The 24,982-nt window shown below is 49.5% G+C and overlaps 1 protein-coding gene across 1 annotated transcript; it reads left to right on the forward strand.

Annotated features, from left to right (window-relative positions):
- Positions 1 to 12,907: 12,907 nt before the first annotated feature.
- Positions 12,908 to 18,097, forward strand: CD8B (CD8 subunit beta; the record flags this gene model as incomplete). The annotated part of the gene is made up of 5 exons (XM_084204744.1): positions 12,908 to 12,962; positions 15,350 to 15,700; positions 17,502 to 17,591; positions 17,854 to 17,943; positions 18,057 to 18,097. The coding sequence occupies exons 1-5, from the start codon at positions 12,917 to 12,919 to the stop codon at positions 18,095 to 18,097; spliced, it is 618 nt and encodes a 205-aa protein (XP_084060870.1). The 5' UTR covers positions 12,908 to 12,916.
- Between the last annotated feature and the right edge of the window lie 6,885 nt (positions 18,098 to 24,982).

Raw genomic sequence — 24,982 nt, forward strand, 5'->3', positions numbered from 1 at the left:
ATTGACTACGTGCACAACTAAGCAAAGCAAAGCAAAGCAGTGATGTCCAGGCTCCAAAAACAAGATCTCACCAATCCGCTGGCCAGGCATGCTGGGAGTCTTGGGAACCTGGAAGTGGTGCTGCAAAGGTCCTTGTGGATTCAGCTCCTTAAAGTCCGTGGTGACTACAGGGTCTTCTGTTCTGCTCATCTTTTACCACCTGTCCAAGTCTTTGAGGCTGTTCACACCCCTGCTGTCTTCCATGGGTGCTTTTCCAAGCTCAGGTGTTACATTTCCTTCTCTTTCCTTCCAAAGACAGCATCCTTGGCTTTCCTTACCCCCATCTCCCTGGTTTAAGGACTCTTAAATCACACAAGAGCAGCTTCTTAACATTACTATTTGGGGATGAGAAGTTCAAAAACAAGCTACTTATGCTAACTTTTGCTTCTTTACTATGAGGGTGATCAAACAATGAAACAGGTTTGCCCAGAGAAGTTGTGGAGTCTCCATCCGTGGAGATGGTCAGAGCCCAGCTGAACACAGTCCAGGGCAATCTGCTCTAGGTGACCCTGCTTGAGCAGGTGGGCTCAGACTAAACGAAACCTCTCCAGAGGTCCCCTCCAACCTCAGCCATTCTGTGACTCATGCCATCTGCAGGCTGCTTGGCCTGTCCTCCCCTCCTGGGTGGCCCTCTGCTCACAGAGAAGGCCATCCCTCTCATCAAGGTCTGGCATGGCGTGTGTCCCCACCGCTCAACGCCTGCTGGGTTGCAGCCAACAGCGGAGCCAAAAGATCTTCTTGGTGGCAAACACAGAGGCCAACCCAGTCTTGCCCTTGACTATTTCAGGAGGCTCTTGGCCAGCCCTGCTTCTTTCACCTGGTTGTCAAAGCAGAGCTTCACCTGCCTCATCCGGTAACAAGTGGCTACCATGGCAAAGCACACACAGATTTGCATCAGCAGGATGACTACAATGGGGTGCAGCAGCATGTTGAAAATGCCCGTGGCCGTGGGGGACCAGCCGAAAAAAACTTCCCACCAGTGGTGCTCTCCCGCCCTCTTAATTCGTTCCATGACCTGTTTTATAACTTTACCATCGTGGTGAACCGTTATTAGGATCTTTTTAGCTTGGGCCTTGGCATTTTCTAGCAGCTGCTGCAAATCTGCATGCTCTAACATTTCTTTTACAAGTGATAAATCCATACCGATGGGGGTCGGGGTTATACTACGATACAAGGTATAGTTTCTGATTAGCAACTGGCTAGTAAACACAGGTGGCTTATACACAAAATCACAGCCTCTAATAGTAGCTACATTGCAAGCACACATATTTGAGTCGCTAAACACGGTCTGGTTATAAGCTTCATTAATCTGCACGTATTTACACGTCGTTCTGAAGCACACGCAGCCTTTCCCTACGTACACCAACATGGTTCTCTTACTGCTCTGGGGGTTGATCTCAAAGTGGCACACCCCTTCTCTGGTGTCAAAGCACACGTCGCTCGCCTTAAGGGCATCATCTTCGCATATGAATCCCAGCCCCCTCTCCAAAATGCAGGCTTCCAAATCCACCGTCTCCCACCTCCCGTCGGACACCCTGGCCCACATGCGGTGCTCCAGGGGGTAGACCACAGAGCCGTTGGTGTTCACCCCCAGGGCCACGATGGGGTAAACCTTTTCAATGCGAGCCTCTGCCACCGTGAGCACGTGGGCAACGACCGCGTTGAGGGCCTGGTCGTGGGTGAAGTTGACGAGCCTCCACCAGGCCTGGAGCTGCCGCTCCTTCTCTGTGGCCGCGTCCCACACGATCTTTCGGATCTCGGTGGGCAGGACGCCGTTGTCGCCGTCCCTCAGGATCCCTGCAACAACACTCTGCACCCACATCTGGGCCTGGATGCAGCTAAGAGCAAGAGAGACGTTACTTTGCTCCACGCCCAGGGCTCGCAACAGCGCCTGGTGGTCTTTCTCACTGATTTGTTCCCAGGTGGGAAGCACCTCCGACACAAGCCACTGCCCCATCCCAAGGCTGGACAGGGATGAGTTCAGGGGCTTGAGGAGGCCCTGCACGCCCGAGGTGACAGTCTCCAGCTTGTTTGCCAAGACTTCGGCATCCATGCTGTTGAGGACTCCCAGGCCAGCGGCTCCTCCTCCCAGCGCTGTGGCCAGCAGGTCCCTCCTGGCCCGGGCGGCCTGGAGGGAGCGGCTGTGGAGCCATGCCAGCCAGCCGGTGTGCAGGGTGGACAGGAAGGGGGCACAGTGTGGGCTGACTGAGGAAATGTTCACAGTGGAGAGAGACAGCACCACCTTCTTCAGTGACCGGACAGGCCCTGTCAACAGCTCCTGGATGTGATTTTTCTTCACTACGTAAGGACCAATTTTGGAAACAAAAGGGGGCAAGACGGCAATGATGGCAAATTCTTTTTTAAATCCTTCAGGGCCTCCAATCCACCACTTTCCTCCAATTTTGGGGGACATTTCTACGCTGAGGTACCCTTGACACCACACCTGGAGGGTTATGATCAGGTGTGGGCAGCGTCCATAATCCTGGTTATACCACGAAGCCTCTGCATCTAATTCGGATCTATCAAGTGTTTTGGTCTCACAGAGGCAGGTCAGTGGAATGATCCACTTGTGGCCGTCAGGGGCTGTGACAGTCACGGTGGTGTCATTAATTTGCATTGGGTCAGCTACACTTTCTTGGGAGTATTTAATTTCCAGTTTCATCTGGTTGCCAATTTCAACATAACGGGGTGCATGCCAGGCCAAAAAATGGCATTTTGAGATCTTTATGGCAGCAAAGGAGGGTGCTGTGGTGCTGATCTTAAATTTAAAGGACAGCCCCACGCTGTTTTGTGCCCAAAGGCAAACCACAAAGACTGGCTGGACCAAAGTGAAATTGTACCAGCAGTCCAAATTCTCCACAGCACAGATTTTGTTCTGATTTTTCTTGGTTTTTATTTCAGTGACAGAGATTTGAGTTACTCGCTGGTGAGTGGATCCGTTAATTACCCTGCACCCCACGTTTATTTGCTGTCCCACCTTTCCCAGCAGCTGTGGAAGTCTGTTTGTGCTATCCCAGCCCCACTCATTTTCCAAGTACACTTCTGCCCCATGCATAACCACTGTTGACAAATTCAAGCCCTTGTTAGAATTTAATCCCATGATTCCCGTGTGTTTTATGTAAGCTTGGGACCAGGGCCAATCAGTCCCAGTTTTTGTGTGCCTCCTAAGCCTGTGCTGGGCTGTGGCCTGTGGGTCAAGGTGCCTTTCTAAGTGAGAATGAATGACATTTTTACCAAGATGCTGATGGGTTGGTTGGACACACTGGGTGCTCAGCACTATGCACATACCAGAAAGCAAAGTAAATCCTGCAATCACAAATTTGAAAGCATTTTCCCCGCAGCACAAACAGGGCTGGTGATGCCACGAAGATCGCCCTTCCCGCTGGTCACAATCGCCTTCCATTTTCCTTTATCTGCAAAACATAAGCAAGGAGGGCTCTCCAGCCCCGTTAGTTTCCCTTCCATGCTTTTAATTGTGAAGAATGGAACCACTTCTCTTGCCTTTTTGCCCCTTTTCTGATTTCTACCTGGTACACAGAGGGGCTGGCCTTGTTCACAACCCTAACAGGCCCCATCCACTGGGGTTCCAGCACCTGGTTCTTCTCCCTAACCTCTCGGTATGTGACCAGGTCCCCTGTGTTCCACTCCACGGGGCGCAGGAGCACTCCCAGCTGCTTATCCATCTTAGAGATGCTGGTTTCCTGCACCGAGGCCAGTTGGTGGTAGGTGGCTGACGCCGTCCTCAGCATGTCCTGGACCCACCTGTCCATCAGCACGCGGGGCTGCATTTCATCCGGGGGCTCCCCTCCTTGCCACCAGTGTTCCAGAAACTTCGGGTCCCTTGCAGGAGGAAATTTTGGGGGGGAAGGTGTTTGAGATGCCAGAGACCCCCGCAGTGCCAGTAAGGTCAGTGGGAGCTTTTGATCCCAGTCTTTCCTTTGCTGGCTCACGAGCTTCCTCAGTGCTGTCTTCAGTGGCTGGTTGGGCCCCTCTGCTGAGACTGGCTTCTGGAAATGCCCTGTGATGTGGAGCTTTTGCTTGATTCCCAGGGCCTGGCACACCCCCTTTGTGACTTCCCCGATGAAGCGCTGGCCGTGGTCTGAGTGGATCTCCTTTGGGGTGCCCCACTGTGAGAAGATGTGCTCTACCAGGATCTTTGCAGTTGCACTGGCTGAGTTGTTTCGAGCTGGGAATGCTTCCACCCATTTGGTGAAGATATCACTGATCACTAGGCAGTACTTATTGCCTTGGGCTGTTTGGGACAGAGGGCCAATAAACTCCATCTGCAACTTGCTCCACGGCCCAGAACCCCTCTGGTGGCCCAGGATGGCTTTGGCTGTTTTGGCATCGGGATTGTTGGCTGCGCAGGTCAGGCAGTTGCTGACATACCTCTCCACATCCTCTCTCATTTCAGGCCACCACCCAGCACCCTGCAGCCTCACCATGGTCTTGTCTGTCCCCAGATGCCCTTGCTCATGAGCCAGGGCCACCAGCTCTGTCCGGACCAGCTCAGGCACCACCCAGACCGGGAAATCTGCCCCCTCCCTCCGTGCCAGGATCAGCCCTGAGACGTCTTTCCACACCTTGCACCCTTTGTACTCCCTGCCCTGTGCTAACTCCCAGAGCCTGGGGTCCTGTGCCTGCAAGCCCACCAGATCCACACTCTCCCAGTGCCTGCTGGGAGCCACCAACACCGGGCCACTCTCTGATATCTTGCTGGCCTTCCACATCAGCCCTTCCTTGGCACCCTGCTTGGCTTTGGCATCTGCCTCCTTGTTCCACTTGGCTTCCTCTGTTCCCTTCTTGTGAGCCTTGACCTTAATGATCTGTGCCGGGCACGCCCTCTGCTCTGCCAGCCTTGCAAGGTACAGCAGCTTTTTGGCATAGGTGACGGGCTTGCCATCAGCAGACTGCATGTCCCTCTCCCTCCAGAGGGGCAGCCACTCCAGGGCCACACGCACCACCCAGCCTGAGTCTGAAAATATGGCCAGGGGCTTGTCTGACGGCGTGTTTTCCAGGGCAGCCATCACGGCCACCAGCTCGGCGGCCTGGATGGAGTGTGGCAGGCACCTCCCCTTCACCACCTCCCCCGTGCCCCTGTTGACAGCGGCATAGCCCGTGTAGGGCACCCCTTCCTCGTGGTAGTTGGACCCATCTACAAACCACACAACGTAGCCTCTCTCCTTGGCTTCCTCCAGGCTGAGGCTGCTCTCAAAGAGGGGTGCCCGCCGTGGCTTGGGGCTGGTCAGGGACACTCCCATCTCCTCCCCATCCCTCTCTGCACTGATTACCACCCTGTAGGCACCAGGGGAGGGGTCCCCGGGGACCTCCTTGTTGGTCAGTGCCAACGCCCAGTTGGCCATCCTGGGGCAGCACAGGGGACCTTCATCCCCCTTTCCCAACAAGAGGTACCTCACCGGGGTGCAGGAGGTCCTCAGCAGCACGGGGGCCGACCCCAGCAGGTACTCCCAGTGCTGCAGGGCCCAGGTTAAGGTTAGAGCCTCCCTCTCATAGTCACTGAACTGTTGCTCGACGGGCGTCAGGAGACGCGAGGCGTGGGCAACAGGGAGCAGCTTGGCTCTGTGCTGCTGGCCCAGGGTGGCCTGCAGCCCCATGCCCGTGCTGGCCAGCTGCAGAACATAGGGTCTGTCCCCCCGAGGGTGTGCCAGCATGGGGGCTCGTGCCACACTCTCCTTTAGAGTCTTCACTGCCTCTTCCTGCTCTGGCCCCCATTCCCAGGGGGTGTTCTTTTTCAGGAGGTGGCAAAGGGGGGCTGTTTTCTCTGCATAGCTCTCAATGAACTCACGCCACAACCTCAGGAGGAACAGGAAGGACCTCAGGGTGGTGACATCAGACGGGGCTGACATCTTCTGTATTAGCTCAACCCTCTGCTTTTCCAGCGAGCGCCCTTCCTCCCCCAGGGTCACCCCCACAAAGGAGACCTCCTTCCAGCACAGCTGGGCCTTTGTGGGGCTGATCTTGAAGCCTGTCTTCTGGACAGCCCCCAGCACCTCTGCCAGCACCTCCAGGTTCTTCTCCTTTGTGCGGGTGTGGATGAGGATATCACCAGCACAGGACAGCACGCTCTCCCGGTGGCGGACCTGCTCCCACATCCTCCCCACGCGGGCATGGCAGATGGCAGGGGCACTGTGGAAACCCGGAGGGACTCTGGTGAAAGCAAATTGCCGTCCTCGGATCGTGAAGGCAAACTTGTGCCAGGACTCGGGGTGCAAGGGGATGGCAAATGATGGGCTGGTCAGGCTGAGCACCGAGAACCACTCGGAGCCCCGGGAGATGGCTGCCATGATGTTGGGGTACCTGACCACCGTGGAGGTCTGCATTGGGGTGACTTGGTTCAGGGTGCTGAAATCAACTGTCAGCTTCCACGTTTTCCCATCAGCTTTCCTCAGGGGCCACACTGGGGCGTTGTTGCTGCTCTGCTGCTCCACCAGCACGCCCTGGTCCAGCAAGGTTTTGACTGTGTCCCACAAGCTGTCCTCAGCCTCGGCCGGGTACCAGGGCTGAGGCTGAGGAGGCGGATCTGGCCCTTTGATGGACACAGCAGCATCAGTCTGCCCACAGTCCAGCTTGCTCCTTGCCCAGACGTGGGGGAACTGCTCTGTCACCCGTTTCACCCGGGGCTCCCACTCAGGGTGGACCAGGATCTCAGGGGCTTTCACTGACATCACCCTGTGGCTTGCCGGGATGATGGGCAAATCAATCTGTGGGCACTGTAGCAACGCTTGGTTTGCCAGGTCCACCACCACCCCCATCTTTGTCAGTGTGGAGATGGCTAAAATTCCTGGCTTTCCTTTCATTTCTATTTTCCCAAATTGTTCAGACCCTTTGGCAGCCCCAATTTCAAAGGGTATGGGCCCTGTGAAGGGCACTGAGGATTTCTGGCCGTTGGGCCCTGTCAATTCAATAATTTCAGAGGTTTGGAAGATCCCGGCTCTGCCAGGGGCCATATTCAGAATTGAATAAGAGGCACCAGTATCAATTAACATCACTTGTCCAAGCACCCCCCTTCCAATAGTTGTATCAACTATTAGACGCCCCCACAAATCGGTCTTAATCGGTGCCACAAAAAGGGGCGATGCGGGTGCCTGGCAGCCCTATTGCTGAGCCTTAGCCCCCGGGTCAATCAGGTGGGAGCTGCTGGTTTTTTTGGCCTCATGCAGGGCCAGTTTTTGGAAGAGCTCCGCATCCGGCAAGCCATCAATGTCCTCCTGTTTCTCATATTTTATCAAGCGCTTCCTCAGCTCAGCCCGCCAAGGGTTAGACTTCTGAAACCTCAGCCCTTGCTGGTTCTCCTTCCCCAACCCCCCCTTGCTATCAGGATCCTTTCGGTTGTCTCCTTGCATTTTTCTCATCCCTGTATTTTGGAAAGACATGCCCAAGGTTTTCCCTTTCTTCCCCCCCAACATGTACCCCGGGAATGCCTGCTTTTGCAGCTCAAAATTCTGGTTCAGGATCTGCTCCAGCTCTGACAGAGGCTTTTTGGCTGCATCCCCACCAGCAATCACCCGCAGTGGGGGCGTCAGCCCCACCACCAGTGGCTCTTTGAATTCAGGCCTGTCAAAATCAGGGGGGGAGTCCTTTGAGCCGGGCAGCCCAGCCATCTGGTAGAGCATCTTTTTACGGTTAACATAGGCATCAGGCCGCTCCTCAGGGTTTTGCTTCTCCTGGTGGAAGAGCACTAAGGGGTTGACCTCTGGGAAGAACACCTTCAGCACGGCCAGCTGGACATCCCCGATGTCCTGGACATTGCCCATCTGCACATCCCCCGGCAGTGACGCAAAATCGTCTGATTTCATGGACTTTCTCACAATGTCTATCAGGTCACTCACAAAGTTACCGCTCTGGCACTTGGGCAGACGCTGCACCCTGGACAGCCAGTTAATTGCTGTCTCCTTTGTCAGTGGCCCCAGCATCTTCCCCACCGTCTTAAGCTGCTCAGGGGTAAACCAGAGCACAGCCCTGTTGGTATCTATGGGCTGGAGAGGGACATGGCTGACTGGCTCATCGTGGGGGACCTTTTTATCTTTGGAAGCCTCTACCTCCCCTACTTGCAGCTGGCACACCTCCTCCCGCAGAGGAGCATAGGGGGACGGCCTGGTGGGGCTGTTAGCACCCCACACATCATCCTCATAATCGTAGTGGGGCGGGTGCAGGTCCAGGGAGTCCTCCCCCTCCCCACTCCCGATCGGGGTCCTCTTGCCTTTAATGGCAGCCACAATGCCCCTTGACACCCCCAGCTCTGCCTCCAGCTCCTGGATCTTGGCGTGGCACACCTTGTGATCGGGGCCGGTGCCCCGGTCCCGCTGGACGTCCTGCAGGACCGCCCGCACCGCGCTCTGCGCGTCGTGCGTCTCCCCGATCCACTTGCCAACCTCCTTTTTCAGCTCCTCCGTTTTCAGCTTCTCATAGCCCAGCTTGTTTTCCAGCCGGGTGATCTCCACCGCGCTCCGCAGAGAGTCCCCGCACAGACCCTGCACCTCCGCCCGCAGGTTGTCCACCTGCACTTTGAGCTCCTCCTTGGCCTGCTCCAAGGTCTGCACGTTCTCAAGAGCCTCCTTCAGCAATCTGGACAACTCCCTGCCTACCATCAGCAAACCCTGCAAAGCCGCTCGCTTCTTACACTTGTTAGTGGGTTTGGGCTTTTTGTTCTCCTCCGACCAGCTCTCCCACTGCTGGCACAGCTGCTGGTAAGCATCTGGGCCCTGGAAAGACCCTGGTGACCAAATTGGGGGGAGACACTTCTGGAGCACAAACTGCTCCAGCTTCCAACTGCTAACGATGTCACTCATCATAGCAAAGGGGACAAGATCTGAGACGGCTCCGACTCAGGGCAAAACTACCATAACACACCAGCACTGACAACTCCTTCAGCCCCTCCACAGAGCGAGGCTGCAACCCTACAACCCTGCAACCCACCCTTCCAAAAAGGCCCCCGGGGGGACCCCGAGCCCGGGCACAAGGGAAGGGGAAGGAGGGAGCAGGAGGCCACGGCCCGGCCGGCAGCTGCCGCGAGCCGCCGGCTCCCAGGAGGGAACGGGGAAGGGATGTGGGAGCAAAGGAGAGACAGAGTAGGAGCCCAGTAATGAGATCTCACCAATCCTCGGCTGAGTGTTCCGACGGTCCCAGGAGTTTGGAGATGGTCTCTGCAGAGGTCCAGCAGATCCGGCACCTTGAAGGTAAAGGTGGTGATGGAGGGGCAGCCTGGTGATTTTTATAGCCATGGCAGGTCGTTGTTTGGGGCTGGTGACACCTGTGTTTACTTCCTTGGTGGCTTTTCCTCCTCCGTGTGCTGCCTTCCCAAGGACACTTTCCTTGTCTTTCCTTATCCTCTTCAACACTGATTAGGGAAGCTGAGATCACACGGCAGCACCTGCACTGCCCCTTATCTCTTCGGGGAGGGCCAGGATTAGGCATGGCTCACACGAAACTCCTGCTTGCACCAAGTGTCCTGAAGAGGGAGAGCTGGAGCCTGTCCTCTGTCCATCCACCCCTCCAGATCCCCCCATGGCCCCCTCATTTACTGCACACCCCATCAGCACCTGGGGACTGTGAGGACATCTCACATGAAGCTCACCCCTGACAGTTGTAACACACACAGTCCTGCCAAACCACCCCGCAAACACAGATCTATTTGCCAGGGAGGGATGACAGGAAAATTCACACAAATCATCATTTAGATCCATTTTGGTCTTTAAAAGCAGCATTTTTCTGTGCCACAGCCCAACTCATCAAACACTGACATGGAACCTTGGGGTTACCCCATGAGATGTCAGGAGCTTCAACTGTGATATTGCATCAGCTGAATTGCAGCAGTAAATCTGCACCTGCAAAAGCAGATGGACCCCCCAACCTCACCATACAAACCACATCTTAGCTTGGAGAAGTTTAGAAAATTTGACCTACTTGTTTGGGGTTTTTTTTCTGCTATTGCATTCAGAAAAAGGTACCAATCATCTCACTCAATGAAAATGCTATAATTTTCATTACTGCTTTTATCTCTAATGAAATACTCCAGAAACTAAACCCTCCACTAGAATAAAACCATTAAAAAAAAAATTTACAAGGGAAAAAAAAATTGGTCACAGCTGCTGGAGCCCCAGGGAGTTTCAATCCTGCACCCCTTTACCCCCAGAACAGCCCCTATTTCTACAAACTGCAGTACTGGTTTGTGTTGGACTGGCCTGGAGGCTGAGCAGCCTTCCCTGACCCCCAAAATCAATCCTTCTAACCTTAAAAGCAGAGAGAGAATGAATTTTTCTCTATTTTTGTGGTAGCTGTTTTCTCTAGCCTGGCATTTACAGCCCAGCTGCAATTAACCTCCTCTGCAGCATGGGAGTTTGACAGAGATGAAACTCCAGCCAGGTCCTGCTTCTTGGCTCACCAGTGCTTTGCTCCAGCCCCCCAAAACAAATACTTTATTGTAGGAAATTCATAAGAGGGGGGAAAAGAAAAAGTAAAAAAAGCAGAAAAGCTGGTGAAAGCACCAGAAATTAATCTCAGCATGGTGAGGTGGGCAGGATGCGGGCTGGAAAAAAGAAGAGGGGCTGTTTCCCACTAGGATGAGTTCACAGGGAACCTAGCTGGGCTGGGGACAGGGATGGTTGTCTTTAATTTCAGAAAAAGAATAAAATTCTCCTGGAAATTGTGCAGCTACATAGTACAAATACACCAAAATTCAATTATTTTCCCCTCAACACGGCCCAGCTGTGAGCCAAACATTGATGATTAGGAGCTGCTATTCCTCAGCAAGGTCACCAACAAATCTTGCTTGTGTGAAACAGATAAGATCAACTTCCACCCTTCTTTCCTCCCATTTTGTTCCCAAGACAGCAGCCCCAAACAATGTAGGGGTGTCACAAACAGCAGCTGTCTCCTGCACGTTCACACAGTGCTTTGATTTTTGTCAGGGCTTTGCTGCCAGACAAAGATTTCTCTCCCCCAAAATGTTTTCTTGTAGGAGCAACAGCCAGTCCTGAGAACAGCTTGGGCACTGGTAAACAGCTTCACTGAGTATAAGCAGCAATTTTAAATAAATTACATTTAATCCATGTTCCAGTACATTATGCTTTTACATTTCATGTATTTCTTGTGCTTTCTCTACAGCTGCTCTAATGTCCTGGAGAGTCATCCCAGTGTAACAGCCCCACATCCAAGGCTGTAATGATGGCAAAAGCCACCCCTGGGAAAAATTCTTGTCCTGGCCAGGAAGCCAGAAGTTGCTCCAGGTGACAGCAGCAGTGGGAAAAGAAGGATTTAGCCATTGCAGCAGCTGGGGATTTTGGGCTCAGCTCACAGACTTCACCACAGGGATGAAGGGAAAATTCACTTGCAGTGGCATTTCTCATAACAAGCACTCCCTGCCACCCCACCTCAAAAAAAAGAAGAGTTTCACCTCATTCTAGGGAGGGCCCAGTCTCGGGGGATGTGAAACACAAGGGGACAGATGAGCAGAAGGTGAGGACAGCAGAGGCAAGTGCTGCTGCAACCCACATCAAGGGCTCACCTCTGAAAACAAGAGCTTGAAAGCACTGAAATGGGTTTGAAAACTCTAAAATTGCCTTCTCCTGCCAGGAAAGAGTTAAGGAGCAATTCAGCCCACCCTAAAGTTTAGCAGATGAACCTTTTGTGGCAAGGGTTTTGCAGCTAGCAACCCGCTTCGAGCAGGAAATTAATTTAAACAGAAATGGGGAGAGGATGTGTTACAGCAGCACGGAAAAATCTGGTATAAAACAGCCCAAAAGCTCACAGTGTACAAGAGGCAATATTGTTTTTCCTATTCATCTGCCAGCTCAACCCTGGGGGAGGTTTCTCAGTGCCCCCATGAGAGATTTCCTTTTCTGGGGAGATGCTGGGGCATTGTAGGGACCACAAGTATCTGCATGAGAGGGACATAAAAGAAAACTGAATCTCGCTTGGCTGCCAAGAGGGCAGCAAAAAAATAAAAATAATTTCTATTTTTTTCCCAAACAGGAAAATATTGAAGTCTGCTGACACCAGTTCATCTCTGTAATTTCACCTCATGTACTTGTCTTTGAATCCTAAACCCCAAGTGCTTAAAACCTCTTCCTCCCAGACATTTCAAAGCCATTCTGCTACTTTATCATTTAAATATTTCTGCCTATGAGCTGCATGCTGTCACAGCTACCGAAGCAGCACATGCTCTGAGGTGGAAAGCCCCAGCAGAATTTCCTCATTTTTGTGGTTTTTCAGCCCCAAATTTGTTTGAGGTTTCTTGCTCTTGATTTCAAAGCTTTCTCTGATGCTTCACATCTCTGCTTTATGTTGGGTTGGTCTGGTGTTCAGCACTTTTCAGAGAAAAATACCTGCTATAAATTCTGCTGAAGGAAACAACTCCACAGATCAAACTGCATCTTTTCCTTGTCTTGAATGCTTTTTTATTTCAGCAGGGAGAAAACCTAACAAAATTCTTGCTTTCCTTCTTTTATCTTTGAGGCCATGGTCCTACATTTGTAAATTTTTTATAGGATAGAAGTCGATTAAAATAAGGAGAAATAACTAAGTGGTGAAATATGAAGAAATCTGAAGAAATTAAAAATCAGTGAGTTTTCCTGGTTTTATTTTTCTAAAGGGGATTTAAGGGTTCCCTGTGAAGTGCTGGAGAAGAGCAAAGGGTGCTGCCCTGATGGACTCTTGGGTTTGGGGCTCGGTGCAGGAGAAGCTGCTGGGCTGAGGCTCCAGGTGCTGCTGTGGCAGAGGCTCCTTGGCAGCTGCTGGTGAGATCTGCACAGAGAGGGGCAAGGACTTCCTGAGGTGAAGCCAGCCCTGCCACCAAGGGGTGACAGCGAGTGGAAAGGGGGAGCTGGCACAAAACCCCTCTGTCACCGAGTCCGCCACCATGGCCCGGCCATGGCTCCATCTCTGCATCTGCCTCCAGATCCCAGGTAAGAGGGACACATCTCTGAAGGGGTGAGGGCACCTAAAATCCTGCTGGAGCCTCTCCTCCACCACACTCCAGCAGCTGGATGCTGGAAGATTAAATATACCATCACAGTATAGATCTATAAATTACCTATTGCAAGTAATTTTGGGTCATGCTATTTATTACATGCTTTAGGTTTTGGTCAGCCCTGAACTGGTCAGAAAGTGGGACCAGTTGGTTGCTGTGGGTCTCTTCCAACTGAAATATTCTATTCTATTCTATTCTATTCTATTCTATTCTATTCTATTCTATTCTATTCTATTCTATTCTATTCCATTCCATTCCATTCCATTCCATTCCATTCCACTCTATTCTATATTCTGTTGATATTTCCATACACAGTGGTATAGACACCACAGAGTTTTTACTCAGTGCAGATGGGCTGCAGGAAGCTGCTAATGGAGAAGTTGAAATAGCTCCTCTCTCCACTGCCTGTGTAACACAAAAAATACCAAATTTTCTAAATCATCCAAAGCCTGAGTACTTCCCAAGGGCCACAGCTGGAATTGGTGTGTTGTAAAACCATTCTGCCTTACAGGTTCTGATAGCCTATAGATCTGTGAGGTGGGGAACCCACTGAGAAAACCTCAGTAAATGGGATTTTGCTTTGCCCATGCAAAAGGAAAAGGGGTAATTTTTAAGTTGCTGCAGGCCGGTCTGGCCAAGCACCGTGATTCCCCATGGTCCCCCTGAATACTCACCAGGAAAGGGAACAGAGAGGTTTTGGGGTTGAAGGTATGATGAGGATGAGTTTTCTTCTCTGTCTCCATCCCAGCTCACTCCTGGCTTTGACTACTGGCACTGAGCTGAGATCTTCCAGAATCTCTTCCATCTTTTCTGACTTATACAGCAGTGTCTCCAACAGGTCAAGGATAAGTTTTTCATGTAGAGTTATGTTTCCTCTGCCCAGCAGAACCAGACCTCAGGGCACTCAAGGAGACCCTGAAGCCCCCATGTGCCATGGCCACACACATTTCATCCCCTAAAACACCACACAGGTGTTTGCCAGGACAAAGTCTAAGAGAATTATGCTCTAAAGCCTTAAAATTATGTATTTTAATAAAAAGAGAGATTAGTGTTGGCACAGAGCCACAGGATGTGGTGAAATGCTGCAGCTGCTGCGCAGCACTGGACTTTTGGCGTTGCAATGTTGGTGTTCTGCAGCTCTGGCAGCAATGGGGTCACTGGGGTGGGGACAGAGGAAGCTTCTGGGCCCTGTCAGTCACCAGAGCCCTCTCCTCTGCCTGTCCCATTGGGAACATGGCAGACATCAGGACCTTGTGCCCCTTTAATGCCTTTAGATGTTCTTGGGTTGTGCCAACCCATCCCCACACCACTGGGTTAACAGGGCTGCATGAGGCTGAAAAAACTGCTGTAAGCAGGATTTTGGAGAAAAAGGAACATTTTAAAGTAGGAAAAAAAAAGACAAGAAACATGTATTATTGAGCTTTTTGCACAGCTCTAAAACATGCCTGGGAAAGAGACGGGGGAAGCAGGAGTGTCCTTATCTCCAGAGGGCTGTTTTTCACTCGGGCTCAGAGTATCTGCAGCTTGGCAGGACTGTTTGCTGAACAGCAGGGATCACAAGTTACCTGTTATCCTTTCCACAAGGACACATCCTCGCTCTCACAGACACCCCTCACATCTGCCTGGGCCAAACAAGACTCAGATAATTTCTCCAAAAGCTGCAAAGCCCAAACAGGGCCATGTGATGCCAAAGCAAAACTTTGAACCCCACTGCTGTCCCTCACTCCCTCTCCTTCCCCATGTCTCAAAATTCCTTGGAAAAATATTATTGTCTGAGAACTAATATCAGATTGGCTCATTTTGACATGTTTTGCATGTTTTTTGGTCTCTTTTTCTGCCCCTGAAATGTTTATCAGTGTTGTTGTATCTGTTAGAAGAAAAATTTGGCAAATCAGTTAAGAGGCACTAAAATTTTTTGAAAAAGGGGTGAAATGTCTGAAAAATGAGAAAGGTAAGGAGGGGAGGAGAGGGGCATTCACAGGAGCAGGCAGGGCTGCTCTCCCCTGCACATGCAGCCCCAAGGACACCCTCAAAACCATCCCTCCATCCCTCCATCCCTGTCAGTGAGCCTCCTTCCTAGATGAGTGTTTACAGAGAAAAATCTGCCGGTATAATTTGGCCAAAACAGGAGCAGGGGAACCCAAAAAGGCCTCTGAGGGAATATGGGAGCATCCTGATAAAAATGCTCCTGTTTCTCTCTCATGTGACCCCCCTGGTCTGTGTGTCTACTCGGATTTTATTAAGCCCATAAAGAAAATCTGCGTTTTGCACGAAAGAAAAACAATGAAATTAAAATAACTGTATATTTCTCTTTTTCCTTAGGTTTTTATACAACTCTACTAGCAACCCAAACTCCAGGGCATATTCTAACCCAAACTAGCAATAAAACTGAAATCCTCTGTGACCTGAAGAAGGAGCCTGCCGGGCTGTACTGGTACCGCTGGAGCCATGAGAGGCAACATTTGGAGTTCTTGTTGTTCTCCAACGCAATGGGCAGAGCCACATATGGCCCAAATGTCAGGCAGGACAAGTTCAGTGTCCATGAGGCGAGGTCCCAGAGCTCCTACAGCCTGCACATCAGCCACCTGCATCCCTCAGACAGCGGCATCTACTACTGCTCCATGTCCCAGTCCTCCCAGCTCCTCATGGGCGGTGGCACACAGCTCACAGTGGGTAAGCAGCACCCTTGGGCTTCCAAAACCTGCCACCAGCAGGCTGTGATGAGCTTGGGAAAGGGGTGGTTTGTTTGGGGAGATTCTTCCCAGTTTTGGGTTGCAAGGTTGGGGCTCTGGGATTTTTCTATGAGACCAGATAAGGCAGAAAATATAGAAAATAGCTCAAATTTAGGTCAGCTTCATGTGATAGTCCTTTTGTCATCAGCAGTTGCTCTGCTGTGGGCATGCCTTGAGCACAGCATTGCTCCTAATGCTTTAGGATTTCCATGGGAGGAGCTGGTATTGCCATGCCCTGTGTTTTTCTCATTCTGTGCCCTGCTCAGCTCACAGGACCTTCCATGCCATAATTCCTCCTTCCCCTCACTCCAAGTGACAAGAGCAGCATGATGGCCAGAGAGCATCACCCCTCACATCTCTGGGGTGGATCTGATGGCAGCTTTCACGACCACCCCTTCAAAAAAAAAACCAAACTGAAATGGGATTTATTCCTGAAGGCTCACAGCCCACTGTCCCTGGGAGATCCAAACAGGAATAGCAGTTTTCTGCAGGTGTCGTGGGAGGAGAGAGGCTTTACAGACATCTGGGTCATACAGAAGCTCTTTTCAGTCCATTTTCCTTTTGACCACAGAGCAGTTGTTGATGCAGAAAAACTAATGTATTTGAAGTGGGATTCAGCCTCTATTTTTGCAGGCTTTTAGGGAGACAAATAACTTATTTAACTAAGATACAAATAACTTATTTAACTGAAATGCTACTTCTGGCTCTAAAGCAAACCCAGTGTCCCAGTTTTTCTGGGTTTTTTTTTTGCAAATACACTGTACCTTGAACTGGATGAGAAATCCCTTTTGGATTCTTGCAGGCTCAGAGAAAAGCTGGTTTAAGATAAAGGAGAATTGTTTTTTAACAGCTGGGCACATATCTCTGTGCAAAGCATGAAAAACAGGCTTGAAATGCAGCTTGATCAAGGACACCAATTAAAAAGTAAACAGCAGCAGGTGCTCTGGGAAGACTTAGGCTTTGCTGGATATTTTCTTTGTTTTCCTTTTTGTTCTCATGATAAAACAAATTGTGTTTAAGTTTCTTTTCCCTAAGTCTATCATAATTTGAGGGAGAAGTTGTCCAGATAAACCTCAGAGCTGTGATGTCTCAGCTTTTCATGTAAAAGAATGGTAGTTTCTGTAGGAACTTATATCCTGGATAGAAATAGAAAAAAATAGTTCTCAGTCACCTAAAATGTTGAATAAATATGGTCTGAGCAGTCAGACATGCAGCTATTTAATGACATTACTGGCATATTTTCTTGACCAACTTTATTCAGAAACAAATGTGTTCCATTGCAATTTAGATACACCATAATAAATCCTACCCTCATTCTATCAGAAAAAAAATAAATCAAATGTTGAGCAAAGATTAGAGCAATGTGAATAAGGAAAAGATCTAGGGATCCCTTAAAACATCCCAGTGCTGCTGAAATCTGCTACCTGTGATTTTGTGCAATTCTGCTGAGATAAGGCTCAGCAGTAAATGTCACTGAAGCAAGTTTGGGGGTTTTCCCTGCATTTCTGTACCTGGTACATTATTTTATTAACACTTTTAAAAGCTCTTGGTAACTTCTGTGAGCCCCAAGAGGCTCAGGTCAAGCTGTGTCACTCGTCTCTCTGAGTGACACAACCCTTTGCAGGGGTCACTCTATGGGGTTTGTTGCAAGGCACAAACTTTCCAGCCCCTCTGGGCTGCTGTTGGAGATTTCTCTGCACCCTCTGCAACGCTCACCATCCTCTTTTTCTCCTTCTCCCCAGTTGATGCTTTGCCTTCAAAGCCCACGCAGACAGCAGTGTCCAAAAAGCCTGTGCCACGGACAACCAAAAGGAAAGCTGCCAGTAGGGAAGGTATGGCACTGTCTCAGCTCCTGGAAAAAGGGCTTTGCTGGGCTCTTGGGGTGCTGGCCCAGGGGGGTTGGCCCAGGTGACCCACTGTGGCCTCTTCCAACTTTACCCACCCTGTGGTTCTGTGGTGCATCCTTCAAAGGTTAGCCCAGGGTGATGGTCACATCCTCACCCCCCTCTGAGGGCCTGCCTTGCCCTTCTCCCTTCCCCACCCCAAAGCTGCTGGGGCAGGGGGTGCAGCTGCTGAGTCCTGTCCTCTCCCCAGGTGCCTGCAGTCCCCTGGTCTGGATCCCCCTGGCTGCTGGTGCCCTGCTGCTCCTGCTGAGCCTGGTCCCCACTGCCTACCGCCTGCACCGTGAGTTTCCTGCCAGCCTCCTGAGGGTGCCGGGCCCTGGGGCAGCCCAGGAGGGCACAGAGAGCCAGGAGGGGTCCCAGGACTGACGGACGCTGTCTCTTGTCTCTTCCCAGGTCTGCGGCGAAGGCTGTGGCTTCGCATCCACAGGCAGTAATCCCAGTAAATCCCAGTAAATCCCAGTAAATCCCAGTAAATCCCAGTAAACCTCAGTAAATCCCAGTAAATTCCAGTAAATCCCACTGCCCCCCCTGCCTCAGACAGGCAGGGAGGAGCCACGGACCCTCCCCTGCATGAGGCTGAGCACTGCCTGCACATGACCCAGGGGAACAGACGTGGGCTCGTTCCACAAAAGAGACATTTCTTTCCTGCATGACTTCAGCATTCTCCTGGACACAACAGCTGGCAAAAGGACCAAGCTGGATTCTGCAGCATCCTGAGCACTTCCCAAAGGACACTGAGCAGGGCAAATGCCACGGCTGGCTCTGCACAGGGGGAAAGGAGCTCATACCAAAGTGTCACCACATTTCTCATCACAGAGAAAAGCAAGGCACAGTTCTTCCCAAAAATATTTCTGGGTTTCACAATCTCTGAACATCAGAGAAAGAAAACACAATTCTTATTTGCTGTGCCAAAGTAGAATGCAATGTGGAGATTGTTCACTCAGAGTGATGGGGTTTTGTTTCCTTGGGCTATCAGGGCCAAGTGTGTGTGTGTGTGTGCGTGTGGACTATCAAGTGACAGTCACAAGAGTCAGAGCAGTTGTGTGCTTGGCAGATTCAGTTTAGATGTAATGTACTATAGTGTAACATAATATAGAATAATAGAGTATAATAAAGTCATTAATTAGCCTTCTGATAAGATGGAGTCAGATACATCATTCTCTCCCCTCGTTGGGGACAAAAATATCCACGATACCAAAGGGACTCAGGTGGGCTGGAAAGCTGTGGAGAAGCTCCTTGGCTCTCTGTGTTCATCTGTAGGACAGCACAAAGGGGCTTTTTTAGCTCCTGTTAATACTGATTGATAAAATCTGGTAACTTTGAGAGCAACCAGCAGGGATGGGGCAGAGGCAACTTGCAAAGACCTTGTGCAGGTTTATTCAATACCGAAAGTGAAAATATCACTCAGTTATTTTGTTCTGCAGGCTGCTGTCTTTTGGTCCACAGGGCTGTGTGGCAAGCAGGAACCACAGCCCCCAACCAAGAAAGAGTTAAAGCATTGCCAAAGCTCCAGGGGTGAGCAGAACTGGGAGGGTGTCTTCTCCCACAGGAGACTGCAAACAGCCAGGGGTGGGAGAGCAAAACCAGACAAAGCCATGCACACAAGGCCAAACACTTGGCACAGCCTGAAGGTCAACAGCACCTCTGAGAGCAAACAGAGGCCGCCAGGGGCTGGCCCTGAGCCCAGCATGGCACTGGGAACTGCCCTGAGCGATGCCTGGGTGTGCTGAGCCCCAGGGGACACCCGAGCCCTGTGTGACAGCCCTGCACGCTGAGCCCCCAGGGATGCCAGAGGCAGGGAGGGTCTCCCCAGGGGTGGCAACAAGGCTCAGCTGCTGCCCAGGGTGCCAAGGCAGAGCTGGGGCTGGAAGCTGAGCACAGGCAGCCAGCACTGGCTCCCAGGTGCACCCCAGCCTCACATCTGCTCACACACAGGCACCAGCAGTGTGTCAGCTACAGGGAGGGCAAGGGCAAGGGGGCCCAGAGTCCCCAGGGTGGGGCTGGCACAGTCTTGGGGTGAGCTTGTGGGTGAAAGCATCTCAGTGGCACAGCAGCATCACTCTGACCTTCCCCTCCCTTCCCTCCCAGCCACAGCTGCTGCTGCTTTCCACTCTAATACTGAATTTTCTGCAGAGCTTGGTCTCAAGCCCAGCTGTTGGTGCTTCCCCTAAGTGATGCAGTGGATAAACAAAGCTGGCAGGGGCTCATGCTGAGCCAGCTTTCCCCAAGCTGTGACACTCACCCAAGCTCTCAGGGCACCCAGCTGGTGGCTGTGGGGACACCAGCACGAGACCCCACCCCAGGTGCAGCAGGGAGGGCACTCTGAGCATCTCTGACTCCCACACATCACAATTTATCCTCTGTGAGAGCCCAGATTAACTGAGACCATCGTTTTCCTACCCTGCAAGTAGTGAGCAGAGCTTTGCCTCAGAAGCAGAGAGTTTTTATGGCACGTACATTTTTCATGACAGATGTAAGAAAAACCCTTTGAAACTTCCCATGAGCAAAGGTTTATTCTTTAAAACACAGGGGCTTTCCCTCTGCCTGCAGCTCCTTTTGAAATCCCAGCTCCCTTTTTCACACTTGAGGTGTCCTGACCTTAATGTCCACACCTTGCTCAGCTCTCCCACCTCCCATGGCCAAGCAGCAAATACAGCACAGCCCAACCCTCCTCTCCCACAGGAAGGTAAAACCCTGCCCAGTCCACTCCTGCTCCTCACTCTCCACACTCAGGACATCCTCACAGTGCCTGACCTTGACTGGAACCCCTCCCCAGGACAGCACCTTCTTGTCTAGATAGATTTCAGACACTTATCCCAACTCCAATAACACAAACACAAAGGAGAGGGATTTATTCCTTGGCTCTCTGCTCACCCACAGCAAAGAATTTGGTCAATGTCTGAGCCCTCCAATTCGTCTTCACTTTTCCTTTGTATTTGGGGAAAAATAAAAAAGCAAAACTAAAACCCACCCAGACTCTCCATCACCTGTGTGCAGTGAAAACAGGAGAGGACAGCAACAGCCAAAAATGTTGTCTGGCCTGTGAAAGAGACATTTGGGCAGTTTTCTGGTAGAAATGATGAAAGAATAATAGTAATTTCTATAATCATCAATAGAGTGCTTTAGGCAGTAAAACTGGGAGAGATTTTAGCAGCAGGTTTCACAATTTTAAGAGCTGATAAAAATAGATTCCCATTTTGTGGACTTTTTTTTCCCCAGGGCACAAATAAGCACAAAACAGAAACACCAGTGGAAAGATGCTGAGAAAATGATCCCAGCTCCCTGATCTCTGCAGCTTCTTTGCTGAGAGGGCAGTGATGGTGCCAGCCAAGGGTCAGGGATGCCATGCTCTGTTCACATGCCAGTGGCACAGCATTCCCACCTTGGAAATGATGGGAAAGTGTTTCTGTGCATCTCTGTAACCTCCTGATCCCTGGATCCCTGGAGAGACAGAGATACAGGTGACAGCACTGTCCATCACAGTGTCACTTCTGCCACCCTATCCTGGCACAGGAGGGTCCCTAATTTATCCCTTGACTCCTTCCAACGATGGATCAGCCTTCTCCTGTCTCCCACTGTCACCATCCTGCCTGCATCAAGGAGCAGCCATACCTAGAAGGAAAAATAACAGGAATTTATAGATATAACCCAAATATCTTGCTTCAAATGAAAATAAACTATTTCCTCTTAAATTACAAAAGGAGACACCACAAAATTTGGACAAAGGCAAAAGGACAAGGAGGGTTCTGCACATGTATGGGTTCAAGAAGAAAATTTCACCTATGTTGTGCTCATCCTCACAAATCAATGGGCAAGCAATTGTAAAAGAGATCAAAAATTATATGTTGCAATAGTCTGGTTTATTATTACTACTATTTCTTTTATATTTTACAGTATATATTATTTATTTGAGTAGAACATGTTACAGAACAGATATTATATACAGAATATATAGACTATGTACAAACAATATATTGAATTCATATTCTATATTGTAAAAATACAATCCAGTCATTCTCTCAATGAACAGTGCAGATCTTGAAAGCATTAAACTGTTTAAAGGATGTAGATACAGAGCAGAAATGCAGGTACTTCAGGCATTGCAGTGAATAGTCTTCATGGTTTTGCTACAGTTCTGTAAATGCATTTTTAAAAATTTGCCAGTCTTTACAGAATATCTCAGTTGTTAATCTAATATTGGAAGTGCTCAATTTTTCTTTTTTCTTTTAAACTGCTCAGTCATTTTTATGCAGATGGTCTGTGTTTTTATGATACAGAAAAGTAAATCAAATCAGGTGCAGCTGAAACGTTCAACTGAAAGCAAATTATTGACAGAAGAGTGAAATTATCTATGAGTTTAAAGCTCCTAATATACAAAAAACATTTTTTCAGTTATAAACTGCTGAGTAAGGCACAGTAACAGAGAAAGGCTGAATAACACCTCTACTAAATTATTCAACTTGAAATCTGTGCAAAAGAAAAAAGGAGACATTTTATCCATGGGTGCTGTTTAAATTCCTTCAGATTTATCCTCCCCCAGAACAGCTCCATGCACTGCAGCTGTTTACTAAACATGTTGTCCTGGCAGGAGAAATGGATTCACAGCAGGACTTCCAAGCATTCAGGTCAGGTCTGTTAAGTGGGAATTTCTAAATGTCTTTTTCTGTCCCTGTGTAAAATCAGAAGTGTCCCAGAAACTACAAGAAAATCCCCAAAAAAATCCCCTCTAGGAATAAAAGAATTTCCTCTAGGTAGCATTAGTACTTTTTGCCCTGATTTCTCTGGGCTTCAATAAGCCAAAACAAGCAATGTATTAAATTTCTGGTTTATATAAACAAGAAATTGTGATTTTAAATATATTATTATTGTTTAATATAATTTCTGGATATTAAAGTATATAGTATTTGCTGAAATAACAAGTAATTGTGTATATCACTATATCTATAATGAGTGCACTCAGGGTGAGCTCTGCAGCTTCTGGGGGATTATAAACAAATATTTGTTATTCCAGCTTTCATTTAAGTGGAACACATATTGGACTAAGCCAAAAATGAATTTTATAAGGTTTGTATTTTGCTCCTCTACTACCTTGCTGTGAGAAAGGTTAATTTGAGTTCAAACACCAGAGGTTCTTTCACATGAAGCAAAACCCACCAATGATTTAAATGTTTGCAAGATGACAGAAGCCTTTAACATTCCTCCTTAGGCATTTGTGTTTTTCTACTAAAGTTCAATTTCTCAGTTAGCCTGTAAGATGCACATGTGCATGAAAGGGGGCTGCATCACACTTTTAAGAGACAGAGTATCATTATTGCTATTTACACTTTCTGATCTGGGTAATAAATGAAAACCAGATATGAAACACTCCAAAAAAAACCCCAGTGATGACATCAGCTCAGAATCTTTTCTCTGCCAAGTACAACATATCTAAGTGCTGCTGCAACAGGGATCTCACACAGAAAAAAATTTTTGTTCACTTAATAGTAAACCCCCAAATCCCTAAGATGAATGGCTCAGCTGGAAGTCAATAAGCAAAGGAAACTTGTTCAGATGGCAAAGCCAGGGGTGTTTGTGAGGGTCCCCAGGAAGAGGTGGGAGATGAGAATCTGACTCCATGCTCTCAGAAGGCTGATTGATATTATTATATTATATTATATTATATTATATTATATTATATTATATTATATTATATTATATTATATTATATTATATTATATTATATTATATTATATTATATTATATTATATTATATTATATTATATTATATTATATTATATTATATTATATTATATTATAATATCAAAGAATGCTATACTAAAAGTATACTAAAGGAAAAGAAGGATACAGACAGAAGGCTTAACAAGAATGATAAGGAAAACTCGTGACTGACTCCTCAGAGTCTGACACAGCTGGCTGTGATTGGTCATTAAGTTAAAACAATTCACATGGAACCAATCAAACATGCACCTGTTGGTGAAGAATGTCCAAGCCACATTCCAAAGCAGCAAACACAGGAGCAGCAATCAGATAATTATTGTTTTCATTCCTCCCTGAGGCTTCTCAGCTTCCCAGGAGAAGAAATCCTGGCAAAGAGGATTTTTCAGAAAATACCAGGGTGACAAAAGCCCTCTTCATCCTCTCCCAAAAGCTCCCTGGATTGGAGGGAGCTCTCAGGCAGCCAGCTTGGCACAGCCACCTCAGAGTTTGTCTCCTTGGCCCAAGCAATGAGTCAGAGCTAAGTTTTGTCTTGCTCTGGACTGAGCCTCTCCATCAGGCAGCAAAAAACTTGATCCTGGAGAAATTTGGAGAAGTTTTGCAATACTGATTTTTTTTTTTTTTCAAGGGCTTGAGCTTTGCTGGGAAATACCAAAAAAATTCTGGAATTCCTTCTGCAGGACATTGGGAGCAATGGACACCTCCAAAGAAAAGTCAGGACAAGAGGAAATGCTCTGAGGGGATTTTCAGATCAGGTATTAGGAAAAATTTCTTCACTGAAAGAAGTGAAGAAATGTGGAAGAAGGTGTGGAGTCCCCATCCCTGGAGGGGTTTAAAAGACATGAGCTGTGCCACTCAGGGACGTGCTTGGGTGCCCTTGGCAGTGCTGGGTCAGGGCTGGGCTCAGTGACCTGAAAGTCCTTTTCCAGCAATTCTGAGATTCTGTGCTGAGCCCACAGGCTGTGCCAGCCACCACGGGCACCCTGCCAGCCCCAGCCCCTCCTCTGACCCTGCCCCAGCTGCCAGCCACGCTGCCTCTGCTGCTCCTCTTCTCTGCTGCTGGTGAAAGCATCCAGCCTGGGGGCCAGGCACCAAAATCTGGTGTGCAACCACCCTCCCTGCCCACAGGCCCAGCAGGGAGGAGTGCTGTGCCTTAGGAGACGTCTCTGTGCCCAGAGCTGGGCGTGTGATCTCACCCAGCACACATCCTGCCGGGCTGTGGGCTCTGCAGGCAGCGTGAAACGCGGCACAAAACCTTCCTGGAGGGCAGCTGCCCCTGGGGAGAGGCACAGCATCCTCAGGGGAGCTGGGTGCATGCTGCTCTTCCCCATGGCAGCACCACAGCTGAGTGCCACCACAGCACAGAGAATCCTTTCAGCTGGAAATGACCTCCAGGATCATCAAGTCCAACCTCTGACCCAATGCCTCAGTGCCAAAGTGCAATGTCTGCTTGTTTTTGGGCACTTTCACCACTGCCCTGTTCCAATTCTTAGCCACTCCTTCAGTGAAGAAATTTTTCCTAAGATCCAACTGAACCTCCCTTGCCTCAACCTGAGGCCAGCTCCCCTGGTCCTGTCAATACCTGACCCCTCTTCAGGCACACC

The sequence above is a fragment of the Fringilla coelebs genome (assembly GCF_963513975.1).
Source record: "Fringilla coelebs genome assembly, chromosome: 4".
NCBI lineage: Eukaryota > Metazoa > Chordata > Aves > Passeriformes > Fringillidae > Fringilla > Fringilla coelebs.